This window comes from Anabrus simplex, chromosome 1, assembly GCF_040414725.1.
Source record: "Anabrus simplex isolate iqAnaSimp1 chromosome 1, ASM4041472v1, whole genome shotgun sequence".
NCBI lineage: Eukaryota > Metazoa > Arthropoda > Insecta > Orthoptera > Tettigoniidae > Anabrus > Anabrus simplex.
Genome location: NC_090265.1, coordinates 234,205,586 through 234,223,387, shown reverse-complemented (window position 1 = coordinate 234,223,387; position 17,802 = coordinate 234,205,586). Strand labels below are relative to the sequence as shown.

Below are 17,802 nucleotides of genomic sequence, written 5' to 3'. Positions count from 1 at the left end.
CATCGCCAACTCATTCGGTGGTTGTTTGTTAGTAATCAAGGAGGTCTGCTGCGAATATATTATGCAAGAAGAATAATTAATCCATATTAATTTGGGATCGTCGCTGTTAGGATCTTACACGTCACCAGCTTATTTACAATATTGTGTAACAAGGTCAATTTCGTTGGCAATATGCATTTATGCATACTCTTTTCCCTTCAAACTTATGGAGATTTGTATGTACAGCGAAGAGCACAGGTAGGACTGCCGCTAGAGCATCTATTAGATACATTTTCAGGGCATTATTATTTAAGAGGTATAATTCACTTTGCTTATGAAACTAACTTACATAAAATATACGTGAAAACAATAATAAATTTATGGATATAGTAGAATAGAGAATTATTTTTAAAGGAACGCGATGATGAGTTGACGATGATTGAATTATCAATATTGCGCTTATTGTTGATAAATGAATATATTAATTGCCATAATTAGCACCAACATTGAGATACGATTCCAGTTTACATGCTTCAAGAAAAATCACCAATATAGGCCTCGAAATTAGTCTTACAGTGAAATTAATGTACTGTCCTCAAAATTGAGTTCGTTCTATTTAAAATCTAGGTCTGCAGAACGAACACATTTGATTTGATTTGTTTATTTATCAACAGAGTTATTACAGATTATATAACAAATCCAAATAAATATAGTATTAACAGCACTTACAACTACTACCAATAATAACTATGCTATATATACGAGCACATATTTACAAAACACATTTTAAAAAAAGAAGATGAAAGCAGAAAATTGTCTATGCTACATATTGGCATGAAGATAATAATTTACTTTGTGAACTAGCGGGAGATTTGGGATATGCATGTTCAGATTTATGTCCTTACCCGGAGCAATAAAATTCAATGCTCAAACTTCTAGGGATGATAGATGAGGCCCAAACAAAAATAATTTGTACTAGCAAATGTACTCATGCTTCGCTATGGTATTTTACATTGTATATGAATATCGAAGTAAATTACTGTGCATGCAGTGAATAAGATTTTTAAAATTGAATGTCTCTTAGCGTTATCCAGAAACAGCAGGGGTAGGTTCCCATACGTTGTTTCCAATGTAAAGTGCTAGTTGTGGAGTTGTGATTATTACGGCAGGCCCATTTGCCTACTGCCATTCACAATCGAGTAGGGAAGTTTTATTGTAATGAAAGGGCCCTATTGCCTACTGCGCTGTCACAATCGATTTGGGGAGTTTTCGTTACAAACTTTCCTGCTACCAGAGAGATTACAGTTGAGGTGTTTTTATTATAATGGCAGACACCTTCCCTACTGCCAGTCAAAACTGAGTTGTGCTGTTATCATTATGACAGGCTCCTTTTCTTAATGTCAGTCACACCGAGTTGGTGAGTTTCCATTATAACAGCAGGCGACTATGTCTAATGCCAGTCACGTTTTAGATGGGTAAATTTGTTTATAATGGTGGGCACACTTGTCTACTCCCAAACATAATCGGTTAGGGGAGTTTTGAAGAAAACTGCATGCTCCCATGCCTACTGCCAGGCAAATCGAGAAGGGAATGATTCATGACAATGGTAGGCCCTCCTTTCTAATGCCAGTTACACAGGAGTTGGAGAAGGAAACCAATTCCTACTGCCAGTCAAAGTCGATGCGAGGAGTATTGATTACAATAGCAGACTCCCTCCTGCTGAAAGTCACTATCGATTTGTAAAGTATTAATTATAAAGGCAGACACAGCCCTTCTAGATTGCTAAAAACTGACTTCATTGAATATATATGGATCGACATACGAAAGTATATGCATGTTTAGGGTTTTTCTACAATATTTCAGACCATTTACAGATTAACTGCTGCTAAACGGTACGTTATATCGACAAACGGATTGCACCATAAGATGCAGTCGTTTAGCGTCTATATTGTTGATCCTATGGTATCTTCTCGTATCTCTTCTATTTATGGGTTAGATTGAGTTAGAAACTTTGAATAGGGAGAAGTTAGCGTAAGGTTTTCACACGCTGCATTACTTTTAAGGTACTTTTTTTTTACAACTTGTTTTACGTCGCACCGACACAGATAGGTCTTATGGCGACGATGGGACAGAAAAGGGCCAGGAGTGGGAAGGAAGCGGCCGTGGCCTAAATTAAGTTACAGCCCCAGCATTTGCCTGGTGTGAAAATGGGGAACCACGGAAAAACATCTTCAGGGCTGCCGACAGTGGGGTTCGAACCCACTATCTCCTGAATACTGGACACTAGCCGCACTTAAGCGATTGCAGTTATCGAGCTCGGTTTTTCGGGCACTTACGCGGCAGCTAGAAACAGGATTTGGCCCACATATGGCTACTGGGAGGGCCTATGTGAGTGCCGAATATGATGATTCTGTCCTTCCTATAAGTGTGTCAAACTATGAATTATACGTGTAAAACTGCCAAAATTACGTACACTCGAGAGACACAGCCAAATCTAACGCGATAAAAAGTCATAGGACCAAAGGTGTAGATCACTCCAAATTGAACTGATATTGTGACATCCGTTTTATGATACGACTTACCATTTAGCCTCGAAATACATCGAAACGAAAGTCTACACCGTCATTAAAATTGCCTCCATATTTCGATATCTTCCGGGGGTGAAAAGTGTAAAACTATACATCTTTGAATTTTTCCGTCGGTTACAACTGAAACGGTTAACTGTACGATAATATCTCCAAAACAGTCAACATACAGACAAACGGTTGTTACGATTTGATTTGTATAGATAAATATCATAATAAAAATACTTCAACTCCATCATCACTTCTTTGCAAGCCCCCTTAAACAGATTTCCCGAAGAAAAAAGTATTCTTTACTTTTAATGATGATTCCAAATACCAATTTTCACATCCTTAACATCTTCAGTTTTTGAGATATCAGTATCCTAATAAAAATAATTTAACCCCATTTTCAGTCATTTTTATCCCCCCTTAATTGGTTTTTCCGGAAAATAAGTCTTTCTTTATATTTAAAAGAGATTAATAACACCAATTTTCACGGATGTAATACGTTATGTTTATGAGATATACTGTAGATATGCTCGCTTTTGCACTTTCCCTTAAGTGGATTTTCCGAAAAAATTATGCGTATTTCTTTCCTTTTAGAGGAGATTCCAAATACCAATTTTCACGTCTGTAGAATTTAGATATTTAGATAGAATTTAGAATTTAGATATTTTTAAAAATTCACCCATTTTCACTCCTGTGCAACCCCCACCCCCCGTTGAGTGGATTTTCCGAAAATCAAAAATACGTGTTTCTTTATTTTTAGAGGAGACACCAAATACCAATTTTCATGTCTGTAATGTCATAAGTTTTTGAGATGTTATAAGTATCCTCATCAAAGTTACTGAACCACTTTTTCACCATTTTTCACCCCCTTAAGGAAATTTTCCGAAAACAAAAATATACGCTTTTCTTTACTTTTAAAGTAGATTGCAAATACCAATTTCTACGTATGTAATGTGTTAAATTTTTTAGATATAGATGTACCCATTTAAACAGTTTATCTCCCTTTTCACCCCCAGCGGCGGAATATCCAAAAATCCTCCCTTAGTGAGCACTTGCAATGTAATATAAATGTATACCCAAAATCATTTCCTTATGTCGCGTAGTTTTCGCTGGGCGTTGATTACAGCCAGAGTTAGCCTTTTATATATAGAGATAGAGGCTATGTATATTTACCACATGAGCCACTGGTTTAAGACATATTCAGTTCATTCTGGAGAGAAGTTTAGGAGGAGGAACTATAAACGATAGAAGAAGAAAACATTAAGGTGACAAACGGATTGAAATAAAAGTAGATTATTACAGTTACGTATAACGTGGGAATGTTCAGCTTGTTTAAACTACCTACGTTATAGACTGACATAAATTATAAGTAGTACGTAAGACTTACGTCACTTTTGCACGGCTATCAGTCCTCGTAGCTCCCGTTGTCTCCCGCGACATGGCAGAACTGAAACGAGAAAAATAATCCTTTCATTAAAGAGAGACCGGAGGAGATAACCTTGTTTCTTAAAACCACACGGATTACTGCTGAGTTTAGCAGCACCTGGTGCGCCGGCTTCTCCACGCCGAACTCGAGAACTTTGTCTTTAATGCAATGACCGGGCTTGCCACCGACGAGAAATGATTTTAGTTTCCTTAAATGAACTCATCGAAATCCTATGACCTACATAATATCCCCTTGTCTGTGAAGTTACTGAAACAACATTCATTGGTAAACTGAATTCACTGCTTCCATCAGTTTCTAAGAAATCCCTGAAACTTTCCCCAAAATGTCTTCAATACAAAGAGCTTGACAGATCTATGCTAATTTTGAAAGGTAAAAGGTCTGTAAGAAAATACTGAAACAATATAAAACATTTCAAAATTCTCGTTTCTATCACGGAGTATTTTTTTATTTCTTGCTTAACGTCGCACCGACACAGATAGGTCTTATGGCGACGATGGAATAGGAATGGGCTAGGAGTGGGAAAGAAGTGGCCGTGGCGTTAATTAATGTACAGCCCCGGGATTTGTCTGGTGTGAAAATAGTAAACAACGGAAAACCATCTTTAAGAAGGAGTAACTAGATTCGGCCAATGAAAATGCTGTTGAAACTTCTTTATTTCGTTGGTAATACCAAATGATATAATTAAGAATGAAATTGAAATTCTTATTTTGAAGTACTGTTTGGCAATTCCTATCATTAGAGCGTCAATCACGAATATATTCTGAACGTTGATTATTATCTAACAAATCTCACAGAATTACATCCAGGAAATCAGTGTTTTGAACGGTAGTTTCTCGGACGTACTCGGACATATAAGAACTAGAATGTTGTGAAACTAAGGTATCGTGTATTATGCAACACTGTCAACCTGTAGATTTTAGGGCCAGAAAATGACACATACATTCTATGCATACGTTTTCATTGTTTTATTTGAAAGAAAACTTATCAGTTAGTTTCTATTCTTATAGAGTCTTTTAATTAAAAAAAAACGTCCAATGCTGTTCACTTTCCCAGGTAAAATCAGTGCAATCGGAACATTAAATTAGGACGCACCTGTTTTAAAGTTTTTTTCTAGTCCGTGGTTGAAGCCATACGATTATTACCGTAATGTTTATTATTCGAGAGAGCCTCCGTAGCTCAGGCGGCAGCGCGCCGGCCTGACACCACTGGGTTCCGTGGTTCAAATCCCGGTCACTCTATGTGAGATTAGTGCTGGACAAACCGGAGACGGGACAGGTATTTTTCCGGGTACTCCGGTTTTCCCTGTCATATTTCATTCCAGCAACACTCTCCAATGTCATTTCATTTCATCTGTCAGTCATTAACCATTGCCCCAGAGGAGTGCGACAGGCTTCGGCAGCCGGCACAATTCCTATCCTCGCCGCTAGATGGGGCTTCATTCATTCCATTCCTGACCCTGTCGAATGACTGAAAACAGGCTGTGGATTTTTATTTTCATTTATTTTTCGAAGAACTCTCGGATAAACACAACATGAAATATATGCTTCAGCTACAAATTAACAATTCCTATATACAGGGTGGGTAAAATAAAAGTGGCCCTGAAAATATTTTGTAAGTGACGCGGAATTGACACTTGTTAAGTAACAGGAGAACTTCCCTTGACTGGAAATGCTGGAAACCGTGATTTCAATGCACCAATCGGTTGCTGTGACGTGTCTGCGCGTGCGCAGCTCCCGAGTACGTCGCTGTGTCATTACGTGTGAGGGAGTGAGGGAGAGGAACAGACGTGTTTAGTGACCAGTTGGATGCAACAAAAAATGGTGCTCACAATAAAACAGCGCGTGTTCATTGTAGAGTGTTTTGCGAAGCACGATTCATGTAAAACCTGTGCAGAACTGTTTACGCAAGAGTTTAGGACTCCAGCAAAGTCTGCAATGCAAAACATAGCGGGAAAATGGCGTTAAACCGGCTCTGTAGCGAATAAAAACCGTAACTATCCCAAAAGTGTCCGAACACCAGAAAACATCGGTCGAGTGAAGAAAAGCTTGGAATGAAGTCCAACGTCGTTTATCTGTGCAAGTGGGGATTAAGGTATCGTTGTGTCGGAACATTATGAAAAAGGACCTGCATCTGTATCCTTACAAATTTACTGTTGTGCACGCGTTAAAGCGTGCAGACGAACCTTCGCGTGTTGAGTCCTGTCGAAGGTTTCTGAGTGAAGTGAAGTCAAGACTTTTGTGTCATCAGTTTTTCATTTCTTCAGATGAGACCATTTCCAGCATCTCCTGTGATGTTCATTAACAAGAGACAATCGCACGTCAGTCCGATTGTAAATATTTTCGCGGTCATTTTCCTTTTGCCCACAGGTACATTCATATAGTACTTGCATCCCAAGTGTGATATTAATTCAATGTGAAGCATCTTAACGAGTTCACTTTGTATTTAATAAAAATCTTGCTGATATTTTAACTTTTCTTTTATGTTATAAATTGTATTTGACTACAGTTTTCTTTCACATTCTCACTGTTAAAATGTCGACCCTGAAAAACATTACTTATAGCCAATTATTGCGAGCAGCCGTTGAATTAGTATAACCGTGTGGGTGGGGGGACGATACATTACATCCATTGTTCCTCCTGCCTGTCGTAAGTGGCGACAAGAAAGAGTCACCCCCACCACAGGCTCTCAACTTAGGAATGTGTCCAAGAGACTATTTCACTTAGACGTTCTTCGTAACTCTCTGCTTCCTTTTCCTTAGACCTTTCCCTTTCATGTTGAAAACTTTACTTAGCAAGAAAAGAGTACAATAAAGCTATTTCCTCAATTTTGTGCCGAAAGTTGAAGGGCTAAAGGGCCCGGAAATATTTCTAATTGTGAATCCTTGATAGCTCTATCAAACTACTAAAAAAAAAATTCGAAAATCACTTCCGGTTTAAATGCAGCTCCAGAAACAGCTTAAAATCACTTATTTCTTTACTCGTTTTCTTTTTATTCAAATCCTAGCCAAATTAACTTACGTAATTCTTTGCATGATGTGTTTAATACCCTCGGGCTTTTTTTTATTTTTGGAAAAAAAGTCCATTCCGCATGTAGTTATAAGTGCTTAAGTGAAGCCCTGTATTGACTCATATCAGCGCTCATAGTGGTGCTTGAGTGAAGCAATGCACTGACTCACATCAGCGCTCATAGTGGTGCTTGAGTGAAGCAATGCACTGACTCACATTAACGCTCATACAGTAGTGGTGCTTGAGTGACTCAATGCACTGACTCACATTAACGCTCATAGTGGTGCTTGAGTGGAGCGATGCACTGACTCACATTAACGCTCGTAGTGGTGCTTGCGTGAAGCAGTGCACTGACTCACATTAACGCTCGTAGTGGTGCTTGAGTGAAGCAATGCACTGACTCACATTAACGCTCGTAGTGGTGCTTGAGTGAAGCAATGCACTGACTCACATTAACGCTCATACAGTAGTGGTGCTTGAGTGAAACAATGCACTGACTCACATTAACGCTCATAGTGGTGCTTGAGTGAAGCAATGCACTGATTCACATTAACGCTCATAGTGGTGTTTGAGTGAAGCAATGCACTGACTCACATTAACGCTCGTAGTGGTGCTTGCGTGAAGCAATGCACTGACTCACATTAACGCTCGTAGTGGTGCTTGAGTGAAGCAATGCACTGACTCACATTAACGCTCATACAGTAGTGGTGCTTGAGTGAAGCAATGCACTGACTCACATTAACGCTCATAGTGGTGCTTGAGTGAAGCAATGCACTGACTCACATTAACGCTCGTAGTGGTGCTTGAGTGAAGCAAAGCACTGACTCACATTAACGCTCGTAGTGGTGCTTAAGTGAAACAATGCATTGACTCTAGCGCTCGTAGTGGAAGATAAAGTCAAACTGTTAATCTAACCGACCGGATAACGATGATAAAGGATTGTAATTTTTAGGAATAAATAAAGAATATATTCTCATACTTAATTATATTTCATATACCGAAAATTCGTAGCTCTTATCCCTATGATGTTTTTAATATTGAGTCGCTTGCCTGATGGGCTAGGAACTGTGGATTTTTCTTTTCCGATTCAAATAAGAAGGGTACGTTTTAATTTTTCAACTTCAAATTAAAACAATAATTACCACCTCCATTCAATTAGGAATATTAATGAAATTTTTCTTTTAATAGTAAAATAGCTGTTTATATCCTTTCAGAATCTTAGAGATTTTGATTTAAATTTAATAGTGGCATTAGCTCAAAATGGAAGGAAGTTAATATTGTAATATCAAGCACTTCACGAATTACTGGAAAGACTGAAAGAATACGTGAGGCATCACCCCAGAGTGCAGAAATAATTAAAATGGGATCAAGCTGGGTGAAGCAGTTATTCCTATAAAACGTATTTTTATTTTCCGACGTGGGCTTGGGGAATAGCTTCTGCAGGAATGTATAACAGAAACGTATAACTTCCTAAGGAAATAATTATATCGGGTGCGATCTAGCGAGAGAAAACAAAGGAAAGGATAATGTCTCCAAGTAGTTGACACTTGTATACTTCCGCAACAAAAAAGGGGCTGTTGCCCCTGTCTTACTTCCGCAACAAAAAAGGGGCTGTTGCCCCTGTCATACAGCAAAGATTGTAACGATATAATTCAACTACATAGTTCAAAAAATTAGGGGAACATGTTTTTGAACGTATGCCATGCTCCACAAAACAATATCCTACACCCAGGTATATTACCACCTAAACGTTTTTTCTTTACCGTTGAAGTATACAAAAGAACATCGATGGATTCGCGTTCATTTTCAGCACACAGACGGAAATGTACAAATAGGGGCGAAAACAAAGTGATAACAGTCTTCCAGGGTGAAGTTTTATCATAGTTGGAGAGCTTCAGTATAGTGCATGTCCTCCACGAGCATTTATCACAGCTTGGTACCTACGTGACATGCTCCGTATAAGTCAACGGAGGTCACGTTGCGGTATCAGGCCCCATTCTTCAATGGGAGCCTATTCGAAGTCTTGGAGAATCTGTGATGGAACAGGACGCCTACGATCACCTCTGTCAAGCCTATTCCACACATGCTCGATGGGATTATGGTCGGGACTCACTGCTGGCCATTCAATCTCTTGAATGTCCAGTTCTCGTAAGATAGCTCTGGTGATGCGTGCTACATGAACCCTGGCATTGTCGTGCATGAGAACGAATTCAGGACCAACACCGTATGCAGCAACCGTATGCTGTAGCAGTATCTGCTCGATGTACCCCACAGCGGTAATATTACTACGGACGACAAGATCCATACCGCCATCACTACTGATGCCCCCCCACAACATCACAGAACATTGTCCGAATCAGTCGCCTTCCTGGATAACATTTGGTATTTACTGCTCACCACGGCGTCTCCATATACGTTGACGTCCATCGCGCTGTGTCAGAGGAAATCTCGATTCGTCTGTGAACAACACAGATCTCCATTGGCGAAGTTGCCTGTTGACGTGGGTACGGGCAAACAGAAGGCGAGCTGCGCTATGTTGCTGCGTTAAAAGGGGCACTCGAATAGGACGTCTGAGTCATAAGAACACTTCTCTTAACCTGTTCCTTACTGTCTGGTCAGACACCGTGACTCCAGTGACCCTCCCGAGGTCTTGTTGCAGTTCTCTGGCAGTTGCTGAACGACGGGGCAACGCACAGATGGTCAGATATCGGTCATCCTCTGGGGTTGTCATGCATCCACGACCTTGTCCAACCCTCCTTGTGAACTGGCCTGTCTCACTGTAGCGATTCCACAAGCGGTGAATAACTGACGGAGAGACATTGAGATCCACAGCAACACGACCAAAAGTCCATCCTTCCTGGATCAAGGCGACGGCCCTTACAACCTGAACCTCGATAAGATGTCTCATGGGATGTGCTGGTTGACGTACAACGTGCTCAAATGACCGCAGTAGTCTGTGTACCTCACAACGACACACGGACGCACCGCTACTCACTTTGGTTTGAGGGGTCATCTGACATTTTAATGTATGGCTACGCCTACAGATGGAGTACAACTTCGATTTGACATACCCTGAGTGGCTAAGTTCTCAAGGTATGCTGTACGACCATTGGAACCCCATCTACCAAATTAACGTTCACATGCCAGACGTTACAAAACATGTTCCCCTATTTTTTTGAACTGTGTATTTTGGGGATATATGGAAGCCCTTGGAAATCCGAAATAATGAAGTGAAGTACACAATCAAATAGCAGCCAACGAGTGGCTACAAGAAATAGACTCGGAGAGGCTTACTATTCAGTGAATAGAAATATGCCTCTGACATTTTATTTGTAATTTAAGACCAAAGATGGATGCACGAAGTACTGAGTTTGTTTCCAGACAATAATGTTCAATTGACAATATGTTTGCTTCTTATGTGTATATTTTAATGTATTATGACAAAGATTATTGGACTTGTTGTTTAATGCAAAATAAATGATTAAATGATTCAATAACATGAAAAGTGATCTTATGTACGAGAATGGAGTGATTACTTACGAGAAATAAACGCTCAAGGCTGTGAAAATTCACTGAAGTTGATACGTGAGAAAAGAGATACCGGTAGGTTATTTTAGTGTTTAGTAGAAAGTAGACCACAAGTTCACGTGCCAGGCAGTTACTTAGCCAGTTATTTTGACAGATACGTATTTGAAAACTTCTTCCAATTATTCACTTTCTGGCATCTTTCTAAGGCAGAACGCTAATGTGTGCATGGTCAGGAGGCCTTTAATTACATTTCTCAAATGTCAGCAAGCGTTCGTAAACAAATCTTAATAAATCTAGTCTGTATAGCGGTTTTCACAAAAACATATATAACTCCTATTCAAGGATAATGGTAAATTATTTACGTACTTAGTCGACATCAGGGCCGCAGTAGGTTAGTTGCTTATTTTCTGTTTAAAGGTTTTGGGTTCGATTTTAGCTGACGTTTGTAGTATTTGAGGGAATTTAAATGCGTTAATTCCTCGTCGTTTGTTTCCGCCACTTTAAAGAACTCCTGAGGGTCAAATGTCCGACACCATTGCGTCATTTGAAATCCGTACAACTGAAAGACGTCAAGAGGCTCCATACGCTGGCGAACGTACAGATTTCATAAAATAATCATATAACATTTTTGAAAGTATTGAAGTTGAGTTAGTTTTAGCATATAAAGCCATCAATTTTTGATTCAATGTGATCATTTTGGTTCATTCTCAAGAACAGCTGCATATAAAACTCATATTTTAAAAATAGCTTGAATAAGACATACGTAAAGAACCAGAAAAAGGAAACATATGGTAACAGTATTGCACCTGAAAAAAGAAACAAAATTAAAATAGAATGATGATTCATCACATGTCTATCAAATCGCAATCAAATGTATAAACATAAACCCCGCGATGTAGGAGTAGCGTGAGTTCGGCCTCACGGTGTAGAAGGCAACACGTCCGCCTGTCACCCGGCGGCCCCGGGTTTTTAATTGTAAATGATTAATATCTCTGGCCTGGGGACTGGGTGTTTGTGTCGTCCTTAAGGTTCCTTTCCTCACATTCAACACTCTACACTTACGCAATTACACTTACACGTAGGTTCATATTATATGGTGCAATAAGTGGCAAGAGAACTACAGAGGTCGACCCCACGAACGAATATCATTAGAAAAAGGGGGACCGACCTCGATAGCTGCAGTCGCTTAAGTGCGGCCAGTATCCAGTAATCGGGAGATACTGGGTTCGAGTCCCGCTGTCGGCAGCCTTGAAGAGGGTTTTCCGTGGTTTTGCATTTTCACACCAGGCAAATGCCGGAGCTGTACCATAATTAAGGCCACGGCCGCTTCCTTCCAACTCCTAGGCCTTTCCTATCGCATCGTCGCCATAAGACCTGTCTGTGTTGGTGCGACGTAAAGCAAATAGAAAAAAAAATAGAAAAAGGGGTAGCATGCCTGCCTCTTATTCGGAGGCTCCGGGTTCGATTCCTGAACAGGTCAGCGATTTTTACCTGAATCTATGGGCTGGTTCGAAGTCCGTTCAGCCTACGAGAGTACAATTGAGGAGCTCTCTGACAGTAAGATAGCGGCCCCGATCTAGAAAGCCAAGAATAACGACAGAGAAGATTCGTCGTGATGACCAAACGACATGTCGAAATCTGCAGGCCTTTGGGCTGAGTAGCAGTGGCTTGGTGGGCGCAGGCCCTTCGGGGCTGTTGCGCCATGACGCTTTTTTTAAATAAATATTTATGTATATTTATGTTTAAACACTTGAATAAATAAATAAATAACTAATGCTTGAAGTGTAGAGAAAGGAAGACTTCATTAAGGTAAGTTCCATATTTCAAGTTCCTAATTATTTAAACAGAAATAAACAAAAATGTTTATACATTTCCAAATACTTGAGTGTGATTTGATAGAATGATGGTGTTTTCAGGAACGAAACATGTCATTCTATTTTAATTAATTTTACTTAATTTCATGTAATTAATTACGTTTCAAAAAATGGTTTCTCTTTCAAATATAATACTGTTAACATATGTTTTCTTTCTCAGGTAGTTTATGAATGTATTTATTTAATTTCGGCAGACTGAAGAATCTGTCCGCCTCTGTGGTGTAGTGGTTAGTGTGATTATCTGGCACCCCCGGAGGCCCGGGTTCGATTCCCGGCTCTGCCACGAAATTTGAAAAGTGGTACGAGGGCTGGAACGGGACGCACTCAGCCTCGGGAGGTCAACTGAGTAGAAGTGGGTTCGATTCCCACCTCAGCCTTCCTGGGAGTGGTTTTCCGTGATTTCCCACTTCTCCTCCAGGCAAATGCCGGGCTGGTACGTAACTTAAGGCCACGGCCTCTTCCTTCCCTCTCCTTGCCTGTCCTATCCAATCTTCGCATCCCCCGCAAGGCCCCTGTTCAGCATAGCAGGTGAGGCAGCCTGGGCGAGGTACTGGTCATCCTCCCCAGTTGTAACCCCCGACCCAGACTCTGAAGTTCCAGGACACTGCCCTCGAGGCGGTTTGAGGTGGGATTCCTCGCTGAGTCCGAGGGAAAAACCGACCCTGGAGGGTAAGCAGATTAATAAAGAATAAGAAGTGTCTAACAGTTATAAATTAACAGAGTCGAAACTGAAATGTGATGGCATCAGATATCACAAAAAATCAAGTAAATCTTCCAATTAAGTTACGTATCGTGAGGCCAGAATAGCTTTATTTCTAGTTTTTTTATTGACCAGTAGAGTAAATGCAACTCAAAGAAGGAACGTCATGCGAACTACAGAACTATGTTCTACTCATATTCCACGTCCACTAGTCGCAATTAAGCATTCTAGTTTTAAATAAAATGTGAACATCTAAAAACACTAACGGGGAAATTTTGTATGAAAATTGGCTTAGAGTTTCCAAGGAGGGTATGATCTATCAGATGAATCTAAATCAAGCAAGAAAATGAAAGGTAAAGCCCAGTGAATACACATTGTGTTTGCCGAGATGTTCATGAATACGTACAAGCAATTTTAGAAGTTGTAAACTAGGAAATGCGGTTAACGTCGCACCAACACATTGGAGGTTTTCGCGACGCATGGATGTGATTGGGAAGGAAGTGGCCTTGGACAGCATTTGCCTGGTGTGAAAATGGGAAACCAATGAAAACCCTTTTCAGGGTTGCCGACAGTGGGGTTCGAACCCGCTATCTCCTGAATGAAAGCTCACAGCTACGCGACCCTAACCGCACGGCTAACTCGCTCGATGAAAACAATACAGTTTCTATGTACATTAGAATGGACACTGGCTCAGAACGGTAAATGACCTCGTTGAAGCACTTCAAACGCTTAGGAACGGCTATGAAGAACTCTCAAAGAACTGTATTGAAGTTTTATTTTTAAACCGACTTGTCTCTTACTTGCCTTCACAAGGCTGAATGAAACTTTGATCAACACACACTGCGCTCAAAAACTCTACATCACAGAGCTGGAAATTGAATCGAAGCAAATCAGACGGGAAATTAGTATGCTAACCCTAATCACCTAAACTTTGTCAGCGTTGGAGCGACAATTATATACCTCTGAAGTTAAGAATGTTAGATCAAGTGAACTGAAATGCACTCTGCTACCGTGACATCTCTGCCTGCCCGAGTTTCTGAAACTCGATTATGTCGCTCAGTGGGAGTTTTAGGTGGAAAGAGTAAACAAGACTCAGAGCTGTGGTCAGGTGCCTGCTTGTGTATGCGGCAACCACCTGTTGATACTGGCAGCAGAGGAGCGCTCTCGTCCAGTTCGCTGAATGGCTCTATCGATTGAGAGAAAGAATGTGATATTGCAGTATATAAAGAGAACTCATCGTCGTGTACTGTAGAAATCTCAAGTGAATTGGATATATGCCCTGCCACCTACACTCAGTTATAGAAAGCAATCTATTCTTGTTTGATAACAATTTTAACATTGATATAGGAATTACGACTTTGGTTTGGAGCATGGAATTGTATGTAAGTGAAACGTGGACGATAACTAGCTCAGAAGTAAAGAGAATAGGAGCTTCTGAAATGTGGTGTTACAGAAGAATGCTGAAGGTGAGATGGACAGATCAAATCACGAATGAAAAGATAATGAATGTAATTGGTGAGAGGAGATCGATTTGGCTAAATTTGACGAGAATAAGAGACGAAATGAAATGGCGTATGACTTTTAGTGCCGGGAGTGTCCGAGGAAATGTTCGGCTCGCCAGGTGCAGGTCTTTGGATTTGACACCCGTAGGCGACCTGCGCGTCATGATGAGGATGAAATGATGATGAAGACGACACATACACCCAGCCCCCGTGCCAGCGAAATTAACCAATGATGATTAAAATTCCCGACCCTGCCGGGAATCGAACCCGGGACCCCTGTGGCCAAAGGCCAGCACGCTAACCATTTAGCCATGGAGCCGGACAGAATAAGAGATAGAATGATAGGACACATCTTAAGACACCCAGGATTTGTTCAGTTGGTTTGTTCAGTGGACGCGGTAAGAACGGTAGGCGTAGACCAAGGTACGATTGTGACAAGCAGATTAGAGAAGATGTAGGATGCAGCACTTTTTTTTAATGCTATTTGTTCGAGGCGTCGACCTATAGAGATATTTTGCCCCTACTTTCACCATATGATTTGAACCTGCGTGTAATTGGAATTGCGGAAGTGTAGAGTGTTGAATGTTAGGAAAGGAACGTTACGGACGACACAACCACCCAGTCCCGAGGCCAGGGATATTAATAATTTACAATCATAAACCCCTGACCCGGCCGGGAATAGAACCCGGGGTCGTCGGGTGACAGCCAGACGCGTTGCCCCTTATACCGTGGCGCAGGACAGGTTGCAGCATTTACGTAGAAATGAAAAGGTTAGTAGAGGATTGGGTGGCATTGAGAGATGCATGAAACCAATCTCTGGACTGATGTCTCAAACAACAACAACAACAACAACAACAACAACAACAACAACAATTTTAATGCCAGAGGGAGATATCCCACATCAGCAGCTTACCTGTTTTCGTAATAAATTGCTACCAACCCACACTTTTTTAATTAATTATGCTAGAAATGTATGCTTTGCATGTACGTAAATCCTCTATTAATTGTTCTTCTTTTAAAATGAAAGCATATATAATGATGTTTTAAAAATATATTTCCTTGCAGATCGTGAGTAATAGCTTCAACTTATATAACCTCGACAGCAACTGGGGTAGAGTGGTCACCTCTATAACCGGCCACCTTTCTTCTTTATTCCAATCTTTTCCCCAATTTATTGGTTTTGGTAGTCGATGTGAATTAGGCCTAATTTTACAGACGGGTGCCTTTTTTGATGCCGGCCGTCTGTGGGTGGATGTACTCACTATTGTGTGCTTCTGTGGTGGTTGGTGCGAAGAGAAGTGTACTAAGACGATCACGAGCTCGCAGTCACAGAGTCAGATGAACAAATCATACGCGGTAAAGAGCCGTGCAACCAAACGGAAGACCAGAACTTTCACCTTCCTTAATATTTTCAGGGTTGAAGTTACGAAAAAATGGCAGCCATACATTTTGAAAGCTTGAGGCTTCTTGTAGTAATCGCACAGCTATCCACCAACAGTCCTTGTGGCTTAGAATAAAATTTCGAACACCTGTCTTCTGGTCCTACGTGGAGCTTACCTTCAATATATTTCAACTAACTGTAAGCATAGACAGAGAGTTAAAACCACCGAGTGTGTTTTATCCCTATTCCACCCTCGTGTTGTACAAATTGGAACCATTATCCACAAGTTAAATCGGTTGCACGAGTTGGAATGAATTTATCTCTACATGGTACCAAACAGCCCACACTGACTCTGTTTTATAGATTAATATTGTGGTTAAATATAAAACAGAACTGTTATATCCAAAATATGGTGCGGCTTAATACAATAATTAAATTAATTACTTATTTATATGCAAATAGATACTCATCATGATTAACTACACACATATACATGCACGTGTGTAATTAGTTCCATTTAGTAAAGGCACTTACAGCTTGTTTCCGATATGCAACACCATTATCAAGGGATCTGGAGTACCAGTAAATGCATCGGAATATTTTACCCATTTATTTAATGCGATCTCCCACGGAAGGGTGAAAACTTATTGAGGATATTACGGAAAAGTGGCAGATGGTGACGGATCGTATGGGTGATTCTGCACTGTGAAGATTAGTCTATTGCAGTAAGTGTAACAGTCAAGTCTAAATTCGTATTGAATACAGGAAGTCCCAATTGAGCTTGTGTGCATCCCCCATCAACCCCGCGAAAACATCCAATGTGTCCCTCCCGCTCCTATCAGCTTTGAATTTCCCGAAAATATACAGAAAAATACAGGTAAACATACATTTCAATTTGTTAGAATTTTGTTTTCGAGTGTGACGATATAAACAACTGACTTGTAAAAAACGGTTAAATGTTACACTAAAATAAAGCATTTCTTCCCCTATCGAAAATAATTTTGATGCTAGTGTCTAGTTACTCGCATTTACAGAAGTTCCGAGACCTGTATACAATCTTCGGAGCCGGCTTTCTTATTGGAGCGGGAGATCATCCTCTGATGGTACCAAAGTTCCTATTTTCATTTTCATGACTACGTAACTTAGAAGAATTCACCTTCACCTCTATTTAGCGAGAAACACCTTCATGATTACTTGTAGAATGTTCATTCAGGTATTGACGTAATTACCTTTACGGCTTGTATAATCATGCCAGCTGTATTACGAACAGTGAAAGAAAGTGAAAAGACAATCCTCGGCCTGTTTCCAGTCATTCGACCGGATCAGGAATGGAATGTATGAAGCCCCCATCTAGCGGCGAGGATAGCAACTATGCCGGCTGCCGAAGCCCGTCGCACTCCTCTGGGCTAATGATTAACGACTGAGACATGAAATTAAATGATATTGGAGAGTGTTGCTGGAATGAAAGATGATAGGGAAAGCCGAAGTACCCGGAGAAAAATCTCTCCCACCTTCCCTTTGTCCCTGCCCTCGTGATAATATGCAGGCCGTACTGTAGCTCTGATGACGTCACGCTTTGGGTGGGACCAAATACAGTAGAGACTACTGTATTTGGTGGGACTTGGAGGCGATACGCATCCACTCCGCTTGAATAACACATTCGTTTAAATTACTTAAGAAACTGTCAACACCTTATAAAACCAAAAACTATTCATAAATATTTGTTAGTTCTGACATACAACGCATATACTTCCCCGTAACGTTCTATTTCTCGCGTATATCCGTTCGTTTCAGTGAGTACAGGCATATTCCT

At 40.5% G+C, this 17,802-nt stretch overlaps 1 protein-coding gene across 3 annotated transcripts in view; it reads right to left on the bottom strand.

Moving 5' to 3' along the window:
* The window catches only part of LOC136864356 (octopamine receptor beta-2R), a 1,721,356-nt gene that overhangs the window by 235,007 nt on the left and 1,468,547 nt on the right, over positions 1-17,802 (bottom strand). For all 3 annotated transcript variants that reach the window (XM_068231021.1, XM_068231020.1, XM_067141254.2), the window contains one exon: positions 3,940-3,999. In XM_068231021.1, coding sequence (XP_068087122.1) covers positions 3,941-3,999 — 59 coding nt within the window. In that variant the 3' untranslated portion in view covers position 3,940. The remainder of the gene's footprint in view (positions 1-3,939; positions 4,000-17,802) is intronic.